Source organism: Triticum dicoccoides, chromosome 1B (assembly GCF_002162155.2).
Source record: "Triticum dicoccoides isolate Atlit2015 ecotype Zavitan chromosome 1B, WEW_v2.0, whole genome shotgun sequence".
Classification (NCBI taxonomy): domain Eukaryota; kingdom Viridiplantae; phylum Streptophyta; class Magnoliopsida; order Poales; family Poaceae; genus Triticum; species Triticum dicoccoides.
The window spans coordinates 1,534,466-1,555,472 of record NC_041381.1 but is presented as its reverse complement, the minus strand read 5'-3'; the positions used below and the strand labels follow the sequence as shown (position 1 = coordinate 1,555,472).

Genomic DNA, 21,007 nt, shown 5'->3' with positions numbered 1-21,007 from the left:
TCGCAAGCATCAAATGATTCATAACCAAGTGATTCCAAAAATCCATCATTATGGAGTTTCTTCATGCGCTTTACACCGATATGACCCAAACGGCAGTGCCACAAATAAGTTGCACTATCATTATAAACTTTGCATCTTTTTGGCATCAATATTATGAATATGTGTATCACTACGATCGAGATCCAATAAACTATTTTCATTGGGTGTATGACCATCGAAGGTTTTATTCATGTAAACATAACAACAATTATTCTCTGACTTTAAATGAATAACCGTATTGCAATAAACATGATCAAATCATATTTATGCTCAACGCAAATGCCAAATAACATTTATTTAGGTTTAACACTAGTCCCGAAAGTATAGAGAGTGTGCGATGATGATCATATCAATCTTGGAACTACTTCCAACACTTATCGTCACTTCACCCTCATCTAGTCTCTGTTTATTCTGTAACTCCTGTTTCGAGTTACTAATTTTTAGCAACCGAACAAGTATCAAATACTCAGGGGCTACTATAAATACTAGTAAGGTACACATCAATAACATGTATATCAAATATACCCTTGTTCACTTTGCCATCCTACTTATCCACCAAATATCCAGGGTATTACCACTTCCAGTGACCATTTCCTTTGCAGTAGAAGCACTCAGTTTCAGGATTTGGTCCAGCTTTGGGATTCTTCGCGGGAGTGACAACTTGCTTGCCATTCTACTTGAAGTTCCCTTTCTTTTCCTTTACCCTTTTCTTGAAACTAGTGGTCTTATCAATCATCAACACTTGATGCTCTTTCTTGATTTCTACCTTCGTCGATTTCAGCATCGCGAAGAGCTCAGGAATCGTTTTCGTCATCCGTTACATTATAGTTCATCACAAAGTTCCACTAACTTGGTGATGGTGACTAGAGAACTCTGCCAATCACTATCTTATCTGGAAGATTAACTCCCACTTGATTCAAGCGCTTGTAGTACTCAGACAATCTAAGCACTTGCTCACTAGTTGAGCAATTCTCCTCCATCTTTTAGGCGAAGTATTTGTCAAAGGTCTCATACCCCTTGACACGGGCATGAGTCTGAAATACCAATTTCATCTCTTGAAACATCTTATATGTTCCATGACATTTCAAAAACGTTTTTGTAGTCCCGGTTCTAAGCCATAAAGCATGGTGCACAAAATTATCAAGTAGTCATCATATTGAGCTAGCCAAATGTTCATAACGTCTGCATCTGCTCCTCCAATAGGTCTATCACCTAGCGGTGCATAAAGGACATAATTCTTCTGTGCAGCAATGAGGATAAACCTCAGATCACGGACCAAGTCCGCATCATTGCTACTAACATCTTTCAACTTAGTTTTCTCTAGGAACACATATAAAACATAGGGAAGCAACAATGTGAGCTATTGATCTACAACATATTTTGCAAAATACTACTAGGACTAAGTTCATGATAAATTAAAGTTCAATTAATCATATTACTTAAGAACTCCCACTTAGATAGACATCGCTCTAATCCTCTAAGTGATCACGTGATCCAAATCAATTAAACCATGTCCAATCATCACGTGAGATGGAGTAGTTTCAATGGTGAACATCACTATGTTGATCATATCTACTATACGATTCACGCTCGACCTTTCGGTCTCCGTGTTCCGGGGCCATATCTGTTATATGCTAGGCTCGTCAAGTTTAACCTGAGTATTCCGTGTGTGCAACTATTTTGCACCCGTTGTATTTGAACATAGAGCCTATCACACCCGATGATCACGTGGTGTCTCAGCACGAAGAACTTTCGTAACGGTGCATACTCAGGGAGAACACTTATACTTTGATAATTTAGTGAGGGATCATCTTATAATGCTACCGTCAATCAAAGCAAGATAAGATGCATAAAAGATAAACATCGCATGCAATCAATATAAGTGATATGATATGGCCATCATCATCTTGTGCTTGTGATCTCCATCTTCGAAGCACCGTTATGATCACCATCGTCACCGGCGCGACACCTTGATCTCCATCGTAGCATCGTTGTCGTCTTGCCAATCTTATGCTTCTACGACTATCGCTACCGCTTAGTGATAAAGTAAAGCATTACAGGGCGATTGCATTGCATACAATAAAGCGACAACCATATGGCTCCTACCAGTTGCCGATAACTCGGTTACAAAACATGATCATCTCATACAATAAAATTTAGCATCATGTCTTGACCATATCACATCACAGCATGCCCTGCAAAAACAAGTTAGACGTCCTCTACTTTGTTGTTGCAAATTTTACGTGGCTGCTACGGACTGAGCAAGAATCGTTCTTACCTACACATCAAAACCACAATGATAGTTTGTCAAGTTGGTGCTGTTTTAACCTTCGCAAGGACCGGGCGTAGCACACTCGGTTCAACTAAAGTGAGAGAGACAGACACCCGTCGGTCACCTTTAAGCAACTAGTGCTCGTGGCGGTGAAACTAGTCTCGCGTAAGCGTACGCGTAATGTCGGTCCGGGCCGCTTCATCTCACAACACCGCTGAACCAAAGTATGACATGCTGGTAAGCAGTATGACTTATATCACCCACAACTCACTTGTGTTCTACTCGTGCATATGACATCTACGCATAAAACCAGGCTCGGATGCCACTGTTGGGGAACGTAGTAATTTCAAAAAAAATCCTACGCACACGCAAGATCATGGTGATGCATAGCAACGAGAGGGGAGAGTGTTGTCTACATACCCTTGTAGACCGTAAGCGGAAGGGTTAGCACAACGCGGTTGATGTAGTCGTACGTCTTCACGATCCGACCGATCAAGTATCGAACGTACGGCACCTCCGAGTTCAGCACACATTCAGCCCGATGACGTCCCTCAAACTCCGATCCAACCGAGTGTTGAGGGAGAGTTTTGTCAGCACGATGGCGTGGTGACGATGATGATGTTCTACCGACACAGGGCTTCGCCTAAGCACCGCTACAGTATTATCGAGGTGGACTATGGTGGAGGGGGGCACCGCACACGCCTAAAAGATCAAACGATCAATTGTTGTGTCTCTAGGGTGCCCCCTGCCCCCGTATATAAAGGAGCAAGGGGGGTGCGGCCGGCCAAGGGGAGAGGCGCGCCAGGAGGAGTCCTACTCTCCACCGGGAGTAGGACTCCCCCCCTTTCCTAGTTGGATTAGGACTTGGGAGGGGGGAAAGAGGAGGGAGTAAGAGGAAGGAAAGGGGGGTGCCGCCCCCTCTCCTTGTCCTATTCGGACTAGGGGGAGGGGGGCGCGGCCCAGCCTTGGCCACCTCTCCTCTTCTCCACTAAGACCCACTATGGCCCATTAAGCCCCTGGGGGGTTCCGGTAACCTCCCGGTACTCCGGTAAAATCCCGATTTCACCCGGAACACTTCCGATATTCAAATATAGGCTTCCAATATATCAATCTTCATGTCTCGACCATTTCGAGACTCCTTATCATGTCCGTAATCACATTCGGGACTCCGAACAAACTTCGGTACATCAAAACTCATAAACTCATAATATAACTGTCATCGAAACCTTAAGCGTGCGGACCCTGCGGGTTCAAGAACTATGTAGACATGACCAAGAACCGTTTCCGGTCAATAACCAATAGCAACCTGGATGCTCATATTGGCTCCTACATATTCTACGAAGATCTTTATCGGTCAAACCGCATAACAACATACGTTGTTCCCTTTGTCCTCGATATGTTACTTGCCCGAGATTTGATCGTCGGTATCTCAATACCTAGTTCAACCTCGTTATCGGCAAGTCTCTTTACTTGTTAAGTAATGCATCATTCCGTAACTAACTCATCAGCTACATTGCTTGCAAGGCTTATAGTGATGTGCATTACCGAGAGGGCCCAGAGATACCTCTCCGACAATCGAAGTGACAAATCCTAATCTCGAAATACGCCAACCCAACATGTACCTTCGGAGACACCTATAGAGCTCCTTTATAATCACCCAGTTACCTTGTGACATTTGGTAGCACACAAAGTGTTCCTCCGGTAAACAGGAGTTGCATAATCTCATAGTCATAGGAACATGTATAAGTCATGAAGAAAGCAACATCAACATACTAAACGATCATGTGCTAAGCTAACAGAATGGGTCATGTCAATCACATCATTCTCCTAATGATATGATCCCGCTAATCAAATGACAACTCATGTCTATGGCTAGGAAACATAACCATCTTTGATCAACGAGCTAGTTAAGTAGAGGCATACTAGTGACAATCTGTTTGTCTATGTATTCACACATGTATTATGTTTCCGGTTAATACAATTCTAGCATGAATAATAAACATTTATCATGATATAAGGAAATAAATAATAACTTTATTATTGCCTCTAGGGCATATTTCCTTCACGTTTATGGGTGTAAAGTGATACACTGTTCATTACGGGCCAGTTTCACTACGGGCCGTTAATGGGCCAATAGTTACAAAGGGCCTCATATGGGCCAAAAGACGTCATGGGTCATACATGGGCCACAAGTGAAAACGGGCTGGAATCATATTGGATGGCCTAGATGACGCTACTGGGCCTAATTCGGATAGGGCGTAACGGGCCTTGGGTTAGCGGGCTGTAAATGGGCTATATGCGAACAGGCCGTTAACAGGCTTTCCATGGGCCGGCCCGCCACCTTTTGACCAAGTCAAACTGGCCGGCCTTTTCACAGGAATGGGCCACTGTTGGGCCGTGCCACATGTCGAATATCATAGGCGCCTTCTGTCCAATGAGTGGATGACATCTATCCCAACGATGAGCCGACACGTGTTTCCTCCAGCCAATGATGATTTTACACGTGGAAAATCCCCATTGGTCAGGGCTGTTAACGGGTTATCGGATCCAAAACCCGACCCGATAGCTTAATAACGTTCCGTTACGGTGGATGCCACGTGTGACAACACCCTTGACGAAAGCACTTCTGTGACACGTGATTTATTGTCATGAAAGTGGACACTTCCGTGATGATAATTTTGGTAATGTCATGAAACACTTCTACGACAACACAGGTATGACTATCTTGATTCTGTCATAAAATCGTCATGGATGTACATGCATGACAAAAAACGCGACCTACTGTGACAAACACGTATCATCATGGAAGTGTATTTTTTTTATAGTGTTGGGTCCAACTCCGAATCCGAACTTTCCAAAACTGTTCGGTTTACAACCTGGCTGCACCTTGCGGGTCACTTCTGAGGCAGTAAACAGGCTCGGATGGAAACGAGCCGAAAAGCAATCTTGACCATTTCGACGAGAAGGACATCTTTCATGTTGAATGTTTTTCTTATCAGAGGTCGTCTTGAGGGATTTTCGTCTGTTTCCAGAAGTCTGCAACAGAGAAATCCAAAACCCGGGCGAACATCCCGGAGTGTCCGGCCATCCTCAGAGAAATCCAAAACCCGGATGATTATCCCCGGAGTGTCCAACCATCTTGATGCAGCCACGCATTTTCGGCTCTAACATTTGCATACGACCTCGGATTAAGACGATTTTTATATCAAAATCGGCTGTTTCGACGAGACGAAGACAATTCATGTAGAATTTTTTCCTCATATGAGACTGTCTTGGAGGCGTAATTGGCCGAACAGTACTTTTAGTGCCAACATCTTATTACTTCGAGCACAATTTCGGCCGTTTAGATGAGATCATGCGTTGATGCCCCAAATATCGAAGTTTTTCATTTTGACAATAGGGAACTTTCACATGTTGAAAACTTTTCTATTTGAGGTCATATTAACTAAGGTTTTGATCATGCCATAATCTGGTGTCAACATATCCATTTCTTTTTTACAATCCCAAGCTCTTCACACCCCTAGCGGCCTCCTCAAATGCCCTCCCCATGGTCCCGGCGAACGGTCCGGTCCGGTCAGTGACTTGGTATCACCCAATTGGCCCCTCAAACCGGTCATATTTGCTTAGGCTGACCCCCCCTCTCATATCCAGCCCATATCTCGAATAGATATAAGGAGGCCCAGACGCGCTTAGGCACGTCTGCCACATCCCATATTTTTGTCATCGCTGCATGATGAAGATCCGACAAGACCTAGATGCATGAGGCGTCAAAACAGGTGATTAGGGTTCTAGGGCGGTGGGGCATAGAGGTGCGGCTGAGTGGGTAGGAGATGGATCAAGAAAGCAAACAATGTTGGATGGAAGTGCTAGAATCAACGGGCCCGCATCCGTCCAAGTAAATCATCTTATCAGTACACCGACAAGGAGAAATCCCCATTGATATTTCGAGGCCATGTCTATATGGCCATCGTTGTGGCACTTATTATCCATCGATAGTTTCAAGAGGCTTCCGTCCAAGCGGGCGTGGGAAGATGAAGGCAGGAGTTGAAGTCTCTAGTATGCTTTTCGATCGCACTTGTGCGAGGGGGTAAGCCGATATTTCGAGTCTTCGAGGGGCACCCCCAAGGGCACTTCACCTTAAATATTCATCTCACAGATGTTCGGTGCCCAAAAGTAATAGATAATCAACATAAATGAATACCAATAGTTTTACGTGCAACCCCCTGAGTTAGGGAAAAAAGCCGGCCGAGCCACCCAAATCTTCTTTCACTATAATCAAATGTGGGATACTACAAGTTCTTCTGTTCATGGCCCTAGAGGCTCTCATACTTCAAGATCTCTCGACCTTGGATGACAACAATAATATTTGGGATTCAAGAGCTAGGGACTAGAACAATCTCACCGAAGGGCACGGGACAAGATAGTGGATTTGAACTTCACAATCTTGATGAGGATCACCCTTTGCTTGCTTGGAAGCTCTTCATTCAATCTCCCTCTCTTTATCTTTCTTTCCTCGTTTTGTCTTCTTCTTCTTCTTCTTCCTCTACAATGGAGGCTAACCTGATTTTCATACTAGTGTTGATGTTTGTTGGATGGAGGGCTAGACACCCCATTTCCTCACTCACAAGAGTCAAAATGAGTGTGTCATAAATTTAATGTTAATGGGATTTGCCATATGTTTAGGTCGCCTACACGCCTTAAATTGTCATCAGCTCACAACCCACGCGAGGATGATATCCCAACAATAAGCTCATAGTCTAGATTATACCAAAGACCCTAAGAAGGACGAAATATGTTTTATGTAGCTAGTTGCGTAGGGTGTAGCCTCCTCTATGCAATTCAGAGTATCTGTCGGAGAGTTAAGCAATCACGTATATATAAGAATTGACTCGTTCCTTTCCATGTTTATTATGTGATTCTTCAATTTGGGCCTCACAAGAATACCGTTGCACGTGATACAAGGAAACCGATCCCAACATTTTAGGAAAACCGAATAACGGTCATGTGAAATTGGTCCTGATTTTAAGGAAACTAATCAGCCTATCATAATGAGATTTCCTTCTAATGCAGCTTGCTTCCTTAGGAAGCAATCCCTCCATGTGTAGACAGAAACATTCCTAGCGAAGGGTAGACATAAACATGGTGGAAGGGTAGGACGGCGAGGAGCTTGCACGCCAAACTTCCCGTTGCTTAGGTTTGTCACCTCCTCCATGTCGCCCGCCGTGAAGCGAAGGGTCCATGACGATCTCACATTGTCCGACCGCACGGGCGCTGGAGAGGAAGGCAAGAGTTGGAGGTCTTTAGGAGGCTTTCGAATCGACGAGCGTGGTGCAGGGAGACGGGAGTTCGGTGTTTGATAGGCATCCCTAACCCGAAGGGCGAGGGAGAGGAATGCGAGGGTGAAGAGGCATCGGACGACACGTTCTTGAAGAGATGCTTTGGTGCGTTGGTGGTGTGGGAGACGAAGGTGGATATGTCTTGAACGCCGGTACTGCTTGCAAACATCCGGAATTTTAATCGTATAATAATAAAAATAAAAATAAAATAATGATAGTTTGGGTAAATGTTTGAAAAGGAGTCGTGGAATATACTCCAATGGTGTAGATCTTTGTTGGATCGGATCAGATGAGATCAAATTAATAACGGGAGGAAGAGAAGAGAAGAGAAAAAGAAAAGTATGCGGTGTGGGTGTGTGTCATTCTTCTCTCTCATTTCGCATCCCGTCGCAGCGGCCACCACCACCACCACCACCTCTGGACAGAGAGAGCGAATCCATCCCCTTCCCCACTCTCCACCTGCGCGGCCCCCTTCCTAGGGTTCCGCCTCCCACGCCGCGCTCCCATCCCGCCCCCGTACCCACCCGCATCGCCATCGCCGGAGGAATGGCCGACGCCGACGAGCTGGCCGGGAGGCTGGCCGCCGCGGACCAGGACTCCGACGACGCCGCCGCCGGCACCAGCAACCTCTTCCAGGTGATGCGCGCAGTCGAGGACGCCGAGGCCACCATCCGACACCAGGTCTCTCTCCCTCTCGACCCTCCCCCCTCCATTAGCCCGGTCATTATCACTCACTCACTCTCTTCCTCCCACGCCACCGCAGCTCGAGGAGAACGCCCGCCTCAAGGAGGAGCTGATGCGCAAGACCAGAGAGCTTGACAGAATCGTAAGCCCATCCATCCATCCATCCCTCACCCGGTTGGCTTTCATTGTTTCCCCAAATCAAATCCATCGAATATATCCATGCTTCTCGCTCCCACCCAATCTATCGTGCTCCTGGCATTACTCTGCGTATTATATATCATATTATATAATGTCTTGCACTTGGTTGATAGTGCATCCAGTGCAGACCTCACTCTGTCTGCATTTTGCCACCCTGACAGTCACTCATGACTCATTTAACTCTGCTCATATCCATGGGTTTCCTCCTTTTGTATGCACATCCAAATGAGTCCATATCAGGCAACTGCCTGTGCCTACCTGCCTATTACTACTACATTTTCTTCCAACCATCTTCACATGGAGATACTCCTACCAGTAGTAATGTTACTTTTATTATCTGCTACCATAGATACAGAAATACTAGTAATTTTGTATGTTGTCTTGCACTTGTTTCATACATACATCGCGTGCAAGTTTCACTCACTGTTGCCACCTTGTCAGTTAACACACCTCATGATTTTCCTCCTTTGTTTCCACATCAAAACGAGAAAACACATGATTAAGCTACCACATCCATGCCAAGCAACCGCGTCTACATGTTACTATATGTTCTTATCATGTTCAGATATAGAAATAGTAATTATGTTACTTTTATCTGCCGCCAGAGGTCAGAGACCACAAACCAAACCTCTTCAGGTGGTCTTCTTGACCAGGACCGGGCTGTCGAGCCCTACAGAAACTCGGCAGGGGATAAGACAGCGGAGGACCAAAGATTGCTCGGTACCTCTTCTTCGCCGCTGAGCTCTCAAGGCGCTCTGCCTGGTCACCAGAATGGGGCTGCCGAACGCGGGGAGCAGACGCTGCACGACGCCGTCATGAAACAAAAGTACCTGGACAGCGACCAGCCCGGCCGAGTGTCCAGAAAGCCGTCGGGGGAGCACATCTCTGCTGAGGCTGGCGTGCGATCTCATTTCTCCACCCCGTCGTCTCGATCCCTCTCACCCACTAGGTACCTCCATTGCATGTTAACCAGAGCGGCTTAGTTTTTTTTTTCCTTCCCATCACTCTATGCGTCTTTTGCCTGAAGAGCTGTGATACAGAAAATAAAGAGCATTTCATTCCAGGAACCGCAAGGAAGGAGAGTATGATTCCAGGCTCAGTTTAGCTGGGCAAGGCATGGAGATGAGCTCAAACATCATCTGGAAGCAGGTATGTACAGTTCGCTTGCTCTGTACTGGCGTGGCGCGCATACGGGATCTCATGTTCCTCACAAAGATGTTTACTCGCACAGGATCTTCTTGTTAAGGTTAAAGAACATGAAGAAGAGATTGCACATCTAAGAAGGCATCTTGCTGACTACTCAGTGAAGGTATCATGCATACTGCATACAAAATAGTATTACATTACCTTTTCTTTTACCCCCTTCCGCGTCCTCTGTTTTCTCCTTTCGGTATGCATCCACAAAATCTAACCGGACCGTCTTTGGTCCGGCGTCTTGTGTTTCTTGGTAGGAAGCCAAAATACTTAATGAGAAGCATGTTCTGGAAAAGCGCATTGCATATATGCGAATGGTAAGTATCTTCCATCTTATCAGGTTAAAAATACCACCTTGGTATACACAAGACCAATAATCCTATAACACATTTCTTTCCAGGCATTTGATCAGCAGCAACAAGATTTGGTTGATGCTGCATCAAAAGCTTTATCCTATAGACAAGACATCATTGAAGAGAACATCCGTCTCACATACGCGTTGCAGGTAACTTTCTTCGCTGTTATACTTTCTGTTAAAATTCAGAGAGGCAGTTAACATTTCAATACTGAACTGATGTTGCACTGATGTGCTTGATTCAACCTTACTGTACGTTCGGGAACCATTTGGAGGCATTTGTTTCTAGTATAGCTAGTTTTCTTGCGTGAAATGAAGCGTTTATAAAACTTAATTTCATCTCTGCTCCACAAAGCATTCAAACAAGTGTAGGTGATTTTTTATGATCTCTGTGTATATACAAAGTAATACTGGAACCTATGGCCAGGACGTAGTCTAATAAATTATTATAAAACTGGCCAGTAGTACTGGAACCACCAGAATGGGAGAACTGAGGCATTATTCTCTTACTCTATTACCATTTCTATTAGAAGCTTATTTTATATGGTGTTATGAGTCCCCTTGTCTTCTTCAATTGTTCTTTTTGTCCGGTTTGGTGATGTAATGCTGACATGTACCTTTTGTAATCCGTAGGCAGCACATCAAGAGAGAGCAACTTTCGTATCTTCTTTATTGCCTATTCTGTCGGAATATAATCTGCAGCCTTCTGTTCATGACGCTCAATCAATTGTTGGCAATCTCAAGGTATGTACCCCTTTTCAGTTTCCATATGTGTGCTGACATTATGCTTATTTTGGACTTGATTAAATTCCAAGTTTCACCAAATAAGCTTGTACAACGTGGAGCCGTGGATCAGGAAATTAGTTATGGAATTTAGGTGTACTAAGAGAGAGCTAACTATCTTCTCAATAGGGTTTCTATGTGATGTGATGTGATGTGATGTAGACTATACAGATTATTTAACAGACAACAAACACCTATAATTTCTAACTTAAGAGGTTTATGCTTGGCTTAAGAAAAAAAAGGACAGCTGCTCCAACCAAACCTCTTAATGGAATACTTTCTCCAGGCCGGTTTAGAGGGCCAGCTAAAAAGTCTCTGGTAACCAAGGCAGAGCGCACCACATCAATTTAAGCTCCTTAATGACGTTCCGTCTCGGACATGCATGCCATCCATTGGCTGTGAATTCTTTCCGCCTCGGACTTCGCTCTTGTGCGCGTGTGTCTACAAGGGTAAATGCGGGACGGCCAGACAGGGAAGGGATTTACTTTGCTGGCCTCATATATCGGTCTACACGATATTTTTCCCTGGCCCTGTAAACCGGTCCGGAGACCGGAGGGAGTATAAGGCTAACTTTACTTAACATTTTCTTTTGTTTATTGCCACCATATATGGCTCCTTTTGCTCCTTGCTTTGTTGAACCTGGGCCTGTATTACATAACTTTTTATTAAGACTGTATTTTTTTGTAGGTTTTGTTTACGCATTTGCAAGAGAAACTCATTATTTCTGAGGTGAGTCACAATGAGCTTTGGTTGGAGTTTACTCTTGAGAGTTGAGACAGTAGCTTATATGGACCTACGTCCTGGCCAGTAGTGGTCTTGTTATGCTTCAGAGCTTTAGTGACAATTTTCCCTCACGGAACTTTGAAGTTGTCTTGTGTGCAAACTTGGATGGTGCAGGAGAAACTGAAGGAATCACAGTACCAGATTACGCCTTGGCGTGCCGAATCTTCAAATAATACAAGTGGTCCTGCGCAGTCACCTCCTCCTGGAAATGCATTGGTGGCTTCTGTACGACTCCACACTGCTTTGTCCTTTACTCTTTGGATGGGTGGATATTCTTCTAACTTCCCACATTTCCAGAGCCAACCCAGCCTTGACATTGTGCCCCAGCAACCATATTCCCATGTACAATCTCCAATTTCTTCTCCCGTTCGAGCTAGACGGGATTGGGATTTACTGGCAAATGACAACCGACAGGTCGCCCCAGCCGAGGCTGCTGCAACAAATACAGAGCATGGCAATGCTGGAAGGACCTCTCCTCCAAGCAGGTTATTACTTACCGTTCTATTAAGAGCTCAGCATGACAACCTCCCTAGTTTTTTATAGCCCTCTCTATCTGTATCATCTGTAATTCATGCTCCCCTTTTGCTGATCTATCTATCTTTTATGATTACCTTTTGTTAGTTTGTAGGAGTATTTTCAACTACAGAGCATGGCAAAGTTGGTTGTCTTACTGGCTCTGTCTTCTCTTGTTTAAGCAGCAACCAAACTACCAAGGATGTTTCTGCGCAAGGGACTGAGCGTGATCCTCGTGCTGTACGATTTAACCTTGAATCCGAGGATCAAAACCCATCATTTACAGACCTTGTTAGGAGTGATGTATCAGAAAATCTCGAGGGAGCCGAAACCCAAGCTTCACAAGAACCTCCTGCCGAGTGGGGTTCTGAAGGCGCACCTAGCTCGGCATCTGGCCCCGATGATGGAAACTTGCCTTACCCTTATCTTCCTACTGTCCTCGAGGAGCCTAGTACTTCTTTCTCTGAAGGTGCTGGATAATTTTGATTTATGCAATTTCATTCTCCTTATTTCTTCAGTTCTGATGGTAAACATCAATTTTCATGAATATGCAGTTGCAGAGGATGACCCACTGCCAGCCATAGATGGGCTAAGAATCACAGGGGAAGCTTTTCCTGGAAAAGAACTTCAAGCAAGTGGGTATTCCATCAACGGGACCACAAGCTGTAATTTTGAGGTGCGGTTCAACATGTTCTGATACTCTATCAAATTCCCGTCCTTTTGAGCTTGTTGTTAGTCGCTACAATTTAAATGTTTGCAAAAAAAACATTGTGCATGCAGTGGGTACGCCATTTAGAAGATGGATCAGTAAATTACATAGAAGGTAATTGTGTTTTCGCCTGCTGCTAGGAGGCTTTTGTTGCATTCTTTTGCTGTACTATAACAAAAGGGAAGCAAACATTACCATTGCCTGGTGTAGGTGCAAAGCAGCCCACATATTTAGTTACTGCTGATGATGTGGACTCCTTACTAGCCATAGAGGTCCAGCCTCTAGATGACCGGAAAAGAAAGGTAAACCCTCTCATCTGATATTCATAAGTGGGGAACCAATAGCTTGGTCTAGTTCTGTTCACAGAGCAGATTCTATGCCCTTGATTATGATTTGTCTCGGTATCCATTAATAAATTAGCGAGGCACCCGGACATAGTTGTTTGTTTGGAAACTATGAAAGTGTGGGCCATCGGAGCTTTCAGTATGGCACTCGTAATCTTTAATTATATCTGAAGCATTTCTTTTCTTTTCTTTTTTGGCAGGGGGAGATCGTGAAGGTTTACGCTAACGAGCAGAAAAAAATTACTTGTGGTGAGTTTGCTGAGAAAATATTTGTATTTTTGGTAGATAGCATAAACTTGTGCATGCTTGTCATGATCTAATTTGTGAAGTATCTGAGCTCAGTATCCCCCCCGAGAATTCCTAAAATAATTCTAGTTCTGTGCTGGTTGTTGTTAAGCACAACAACAGAGAATATTACAAGAACCATATTGCTGAGTACAGAATCATTATCTGTGCAGATCCTGAAATGAAGGAGCTCATCAAGAAAGTTCTTTCCGCTGGACATGTGTCGTATGAAGTTCTACTACCTGTATGCCCCCTTTCTTGCCCAAAGCATCCTTGCCGCACCTATTTCTTCATGTCATATGACCATTGAAAATTTAAATTCTGCAGGTTAGATTCATAGATATGTGGGAACCTGCGGTATTGGCAATAAAGAGGGAAGGCTACAGCATCAAGTGTAATGGACAGCGGGGCGTTGTTATCACAGAGAAATTCCAGCAAGCTACGGCGGTATGGCTCCAAAAAAAAATCATTCCCTTGAAATTACTCTGTTCTAGCTTCTGATTTTACTCTGCCCAGTGACAAGAAAGCCCGGTATTTTTTCTGTGATAAAATCTTTTAAGATATGAGTACCAGAATCTTTGGTAGTGGTGTGATTTTATACATTTAGTAGGTCTCCCGAAATTTAATGAAAGAGACCGGTCAAATTTGGCAGTGGTGTGATTTTATACATGTCTAATGATAATAATTAATTTTTGGCTGCGCTGCCTTTTCAGTATGCAGACTTGACAACTAATCTTGTACTACATCTATTTGCAGATCAATATCCCGTTTGGACATCCAACCGAGTTCTCGATCCAGTCTGCGGATGGCGCCGAATACAACCTCAAGCCTGGAGAAAACTCCCCGTGGGTTTTAAAACCAAGCCACCGCTATCTTATATCTCTTACATTTGTGTTAATGTTCAACTGATGAGGGAGATGCATTCTGCAGGTCACGGGACAGCATTGTGCTCATACTGCGGCTCTTCAGAATGAAGGTGCGGGCATTTTTGTTTTGCCTCTTGAACGCGCTTCGATTTGTGATTGCCACACCGAGTCGAGGCACACTTGAAGTTAATGCTGGCATGTGCTTTTTTTTTTGTGTGTGTGACATGTGATGGAACTGAAATGAAGATGTTGACGCGTTCTGTTTGTGTGCAGGCCGTCGAGAAGAGCAAAGGGAGGAAGAAGGGCATCTTCTTCAAGTAGGGTAGGGCGGAGTCGGGTAGACGGCTCGTGCTGCTTTCTTTCCTTCACTGTAGCTATTCATTCATTTGGACGCGGTCGTAGTCGTAGCGCGATTCTTATTCTTGGTTGTAGAAAGGAGGAGAATGAAGGAGGACCAGGTATGTGGTTAGTAGGTGGCCAACTAGATATATATCTGGGTTCTCATTCGTGTGAATGGTGTATTATATTTATATTGTTGCAGTTTATTATGTGTATTGTATCTATTTATCATCTGTCACTTTGTCCTTGTGTGTAAAGGAAGGAACAAACATAGGCATGGATGAATTTTATCTTTTCTTTTGGCAGATCTTTAACGGATGGCTACTGAATTTTGTTAGCAACCTATAAACTGTGTACGGCCAACAGTTCCCCCCTTAGGGATGTTGTATGTATAAATACTGCATGGCTCGTCCCACTGTATTCTCATCTGTGCATTCTCTCTCGTTCGCCCTCTCGATCTCTCCCCCTCTATCTTTGCATCATCGCCAATGGCGCTGCCGGTGAGCCCACGTGCCAAGGAGAAGATGCTGCTCCGCAATGATGACCTTGCGCCAAGCAGCGACGAGGAGGATCCCTATGCGCCACCGGACTTGGTCGCGCCTGACCCTCCCACCGAGGAGTGGTTTTGGAGTCAGTTTGACCTCGCTCTGTGGAAGATGTTGCTGCTGGCTGAAAAAGCCAGGCGTGTGGCGGCCATGAAGGCGGACGAGAAGAAGTGCGAGGAGGAAGAGGCGGCTAAGGCCGCCAGGAAGGTGGAGGAGATGGAGCTCTGGCGGGAGGCGCGTTGGCATGCGCAGGAGGTTGATGAAGGCGGCTGCTTCAATGCCAAGAGGGCCAGAGGCGCTTCGCGCCTCCTTGCTGCATGGAGGTGGGCGGATCGCGTCGAGAAGGCCATCAACGAAGAGCTGACCTACGCGCTGTCTACAATGGCCAGGGCGGAGGCCTACGCCCGCCGGGAAGCCGCCGATGCACATGTTGTGGAGTGTGAGGCGGAGGAGGAGGTCAGCTCCCTCCGCGCTGGGAAGCCGGTGCGCACCAGGGAGTCTGTGGCCAGACGCAGGGAAAGGGCCCTCATGAGGGACTATTGATTTTTAGTTAATTTATTACTTGTCTTTGAATTTAATATATTTGTAGTACAACAATTATCATCACACGTATATGTGTGTGATAATATATATTATGTAATGAACTGGATTGTGGAGTATTATTGATGAATTTCTATCTTATTTACCTACTTGATGTCTCATTTTTTTAGTAAAACTACCTATTATGAGCATATATTTATACCAACGTCAATCACACACGTTTTCGAAGAGTTGACTATTTGCGATTTGGGCTACAAAAACACATGAGGTGGCGTGATCTGTACAGACGTTCTCTGCAAAATAGATGTTTGTGAAACTTCAAACATCACATACAATTGCTTTCTAGTAATCGTGTGAATTGTATCGTACACGGAGTAACTACTGAAGTCGTATGTGACGTGTTGTTATCATCACACACAAGTCCATAACTCGCTCGACCCCAACCAGTTTTAGCCCACGATCTCTCAAAACTGATCGCGTGCAATGGATTAAGCCATTGCATACATTTTATTTTGAAGAACAATCTAAGGATTTGGCCATGGAAGGATAATTGAAGAAGGGGGCAACATGAGCGTCGAAGAAGTTGGCAACATGAGCAGTGCCATTTTACATAGAGTTGACACTTTGAAACTGGAAATGATGCGGATTAATCACAAGATGGCAAACATCTCTAGTTATCAAGACGTGATGGATCCTAATGATCTTTGTATTGGTGTTGTTTGTGCTTGTGGGTTTTGTCTCTCATAAGTGGTGTTAGTTATCAACAGTACCTTATAAGTGTCACACGTTAATGACAATTAGTTGATCTTGTGGAAAGAATTGTTGTATCTTATCAACACTTCCGATTAGTAGTTGATGTTGTGGCCATTGTTCTCAGTTCTTTTTTCCATGTGTAAATGATGGTCTGCCACTGTTAGTTTGTGCATATAATTAGGGGCAAACCTAAGTGATAATTGGCTCCTCTTCTTCCTTAGAAACATCATTAGATGAAATGTCCTGATGCTCATTAGCTGCCACTTTCATCATTTGATGAATCAACATGTATGGCTCTTGAAGTTGTCCTCTCGTGCAACATAGGGGAAAGTCGAGCCTCTTTAATCGGAAGTCCATCTTTGTTATAACCATCTTCTCCTTAATGTGAACAACTAATTGTCACAAACATGCAACTTCCTTTTTGTTCTTCTGATGTCTTTCCTTTTTGCCATGCTTTTTGGGTGGGGGTTTAACTAGTGGACCATTCATCTTTTCCTAATCTCTCTCATCTTTGTAGGGTAAGATGGTATGCTCATATGCCTTGCAAAATGTTGCAATGCTATAACATTTGTCCACTAGATCAGGCTCAAGTATTTCATCTTTGCAGCAAGTAACACCATGATAGTATCCTTTCCGTTTATCTCTCTAAGTCCATCGGTGTTGACTTGTAGAGCAGGAATACAATCACACACCTTCATCATTGCCTGTTTCTCATAACATATTTCCTCTATTAGATTATCGGCACTTGATGGTGACCATGCCATCTTGTCAGAATGACCGAACCAAATACCCTTTCCCGCGAAATATGACATGTTTCTACCAGACCCCACAAAAAATCCCCCACGAAGTAACTGAACACAGAAATACGGGCCATGCGGATCCGCGCAGTGTGCATGCAACACATCAATTCCACATCCATAAGTACCGAGTCGTTAGCAGTAAACAGAAAAGCGCAAAGTTGAGGTCCTATTCCAAACCCTGGCGTGTAACCCCAATTTTTGGCATTCCACATGCCCAAACTAGCAGGACTAAGGCGATGCGATCCCAATGCACCAAGGGAATAACAAGATTTTAAACTTAAAAAAGGATGGATTCTGGGACACTTACCAAATTCGGGCGAGCGGTGGTGTGCGCTCCGGGCGGTGAACATATGGACCATCGGAAACCAACGTTCGTTTCACCCCGCCTTCCTTGGACGGACACTAGTTCTCCAAGCAACCTCCCGACTCCTCCTCATTTCCTCGGCCGCTCAGAATCATCGAGCATGTTCAACAACGGCGAAAATGAATTTTGAGGAGAATTCGAGATTGTCGGCGGGTGAATTTCACATCGGATCGGAGTAGAAGCAAGTTTTGTTGGTTGCGGCGAGTGGTGACACACCCTCACACACAGAGAAGAGAAGAGAGGGGAAGGCCAGAGGGGGGCCGGCAGAAGCAAACAAAGAGGGGTTGTGGTTTTGGATTCATATCACAACACAACTTGGGTCCCTCCCGGTTTCCTCCTCTGTCTTCGTCCCGGACAAAACCACAGCGAACCAACCTCTCCTCCTCCTCCTTCCTCCGGCGGATCTCATCTTCTCATCCCACCAAGACCACCGAGATCTCGTCTTCACATCCTAGCGGCGCGAGCAAGGGAGGAGACGCGCTCGCTCGCTCCACCGTCAGCAACCAAGCCAGGTACGCCCGCACTCGGCCCCCTTGAAGATCTGAGCTTTTGCCAGGGGACTCGGAGCTCAGATCGGATCGGATCCGCCGCCACCCCGGACCGGACCGGACCGGATCTTGTTTCTTTCTTTCCTTCTTTTCTTTCTTTCTCCAAGATCCCGATCCCCACCGCCCTAATTCCATACCCGATCCCTCTGACCACGATCCCGTCCGTCCATCGGCTGTGTCCTGTCCAGGCAAAGGGCGGCGATGACGTTCGACAAGGTGGAGGAGCTCCGGCCGGGCACCTACGGCCACAACCTGCAGCTCCGGGTGCTCAGCGCCAAGCCCGTCGTGCTCCACAGGCCGCAGGGCGGCCGGGCCGGCGGCAACATGCGCATCGCCGAGTGCATCGTCGGCGACGACACCGGCGTCGTCGTATTCACCGCACGCAACGAGCAAGGTAGCCCCTCCCAGATCCGTCCACTCGCCTCCGTTTTCCTTCTTCCTCTTCTTTCGCCCGATTGATTCACTTGAAGAAATTTACTACGGCATGCTTCTTCTTTCGCCTGATTGATTGATTGATAATACGAGTACATAATCGGCATCTTATCTGTCAGAAATTCTACTAGTTCAGGCAGAGCATTTAACGGCACAGGATCGGCGCTCATCGGTGCTATAATGACACACTGGCTAATCTTGAAATCGTGATGCTCTGCTGCTGCTGCTGCTGCTGCATACATGTTTCAGCCCAGATAGCCTGCTGCTCATGTTCACTCATTGCTGGCTTCTTAACTTAATTACCCTGTTTCTTCTTTTGCCTGCTAAATTGCACAGTCGACAAACGTTTGACCCCTTGTAATCAGGGTTTAGCTTGCTCAGGCTTTCCAGAATTAGCCCACTTCTGATCATACCCCCTGTATTAATATATCGTGCATTCATCGCTTGGCTTGATGATGTAATCATGGTTTTACTTTCTGGGTTTGCAAAACTTCCTGGACCCGGGCCGGTTTCCGGTGGTGACCTGCCTCTCTGGATTGCAATAAATTTGTTTTTCTTTACCTTGAGCCGGTTTCCAATCTATCTTGTTAAGAAATTCTGCTAGTTCCGACAGGCCCGGCACTTCAACTAACTCGCACTATAATCACTGCATGGCATTTGTGGAATGATGTTTAAGTTGAAATCATGATACTCTCTGCTGCATGTATGTTTCAGTCCAAACATCCTATCAATGACCCCTCATTGCTTGCTGGCTTAACTTGATTACTAGTATATTGATCAACTGGCCTGACTGGAATTTATCGTGCGTTTTCTTGCTCCAGTGGACATCATGAAGCCCGGGGCGGTCGTGGAGGCGAGGAAGGCGAGGGTGGACATGTACAAGGGGTCGATGCGCCTGGCGGTGGACAAGTGGGGGACGCTCAAGGCTGCTGAGAGCCCCGCGGACTTCAAGGTGAAGGAGGACAACAACGTGTCCTTGGTCGAGTTTGAGCTCATCACCGTGATGCAGTGATTGAAGAGGGCTCCTCCTCGCCTAGGAGGAGGAGGAGGCAGAGGAGGCTCAGCAGCTGCTAGGCTGAGCACAAAGCAATAAACCGGCCAAAATCATGGCTCTTGTTCTCCACCCCCCCTTCCCCCTCTCTCTGTTTACTGTTTATTTGCTGGAAGTTTTGCTAGTCCTGCTACCTTTGGATTAACTGTCATTAGTAATACTATATATGTTTGTGAGGAGTTGCATCCAGATTGTTGTGAGTGAGTCCTGCTATACCCCTTTGTGTTAGACCTGGTATATCAATTAACTGATTATGTTAAGCACTGGTGACATATATCTACTACGGAAGTCCTTCACGGACGACATTTTGCTGAACGACATGCGCACGATGGCTTGCCCATGGATGGTACGACATGACATGCCGCGCATCTTTCGGTTGGCAACTGTCGTCCGTGTAGCAGCGCTCTATGTCTATGAGCTGAGTGAAGTGATGTTTTGCTTGCCTGAATGTTGAGTGCTAACTGATCATGATGATGATGATAATGATATGATTTTGTAGTGCAATGTTGATGTCTTGTTAAGGTGATGGATCAGCAGGCAGGCAGTTGGCACAATCACCTTTTTGCTGGGTGGGGGGTGGGGTGGACACTAGGCAGGGGCCACCTCAGGACACCACACCACTATGTTGTGTTGTTTGTGGTCTGGTCTTTGTTCTTGTGATAGTTATGGGACAGTCAAAGAAGAGAGGAGCATGCAATGGTGGCTGTCTGTTGTTGCAGTGGTTGCATTGTTGTGCTGTCCTGCTGTCTTTGCTAGCTGGTAATAATTGCAATGTGTTGTGCTTGTGATTGGGCCACCCACATCATCACCATCATCATCTTGATTTATCTTGTTGGATGTGGATAATGTAAAGTGACAACAAGATGAGCCATAATGCCGCGGTGGGCGGTACCACGGTGTTTTGTGCAGTACACCAAAAAAATCACAGTGGTAGTGATATAGCTTTTGATTGCTGAGCTACGGTGAGCCCTCCATTTTTTTGACGGAAAAAGAAGAGAATGAAATGGTGGTAATATATGCACATATAACTATAATTTTATGTAAATCCAAAATAGTAATGTTGAGATATAATTTTATTTTGCCAGACCATATTTGTCTTCATGTAGCCTACATGTGTTTAAAAAAAAAACTATAAACCCATCAACTCTTCCTCCGCTGCAACTCTAGTTTGTAAAGATCCAATATAATATCACATGCATCTTTATAGTGTTCTGGGTTTGGTTTATAGGACATATTTTTCCCCTTTGTTTTCTATACTACGTTTCCCAATGCAT

General features: G+C 45.2%; 2 protein-coding genes across 2 annotated transcripts; both read left to right on the top strand.

Annotated features, from left to right (window-relative positions):
• Positions 1-8,029: 8,029 nt before the first annotated feature.
• LOC119314917 lies at positions 8,030-14,938 on the top strand. The gene is made up of 21 exons (XM_037589603.1): positions 8,030-8,328; positions 8,411-8,473; positions 9,135-9,478; positions 9,594-9,678; positions 9,761-9,838; positions 9,981-10,040; positions 10,124-10,228; positions 10,712-10,822; positions 11,549-11,590; positions 11,759-11,869; positions 11,942-12,129; positions 12,343-12,626; positions 12,712-12,833; positions 12,938-12,980; positions 13,077-13,168; positions 13,411-13,459; positions 13,669-13,739; positions 13,823-13,942; positions 14,252-14,340; positions 14,426-14,471; positions 14,635-14,938. Exons 1-21 carry the CDS (start codon positions 8,194-8,196, stop codon positions 14,680-14,682), a joined length of 2,286 nt encoding a protein of 761 aa, XP_037445500.1. The 5' UTR covers positions 8,030-8,193; the 3' UTR covers positions 14,683-14,938.
• Positions 14,939-17,993: 3,055 nt separating this feature from the next.
• On the top strand, positions 17,994-19,993 carry LOC119314907 (uncharacterized protein At4g28440-like). Its single transcript, XM_037589595.1, has 3 exons — positions 17,994-18,214; positions 18,439-18,644; positions 19,504-19,993. The coding sequence occupies exons 2-3, from the start codon at positions 18,452-18,454 to the stop codon at positions 19,692-19,694; spliced, it is 384 nt and encodes a 127-aa protein (XP_037445492.1). The 5' UTR covers positions 17,994-18,214; positions 18,439-18,451; the 3' UTR covers positions 19,695-19,993.
• The last annotated feature ends 1,014 nt before the right edge of the window (positions 19,994-21,007 follow it).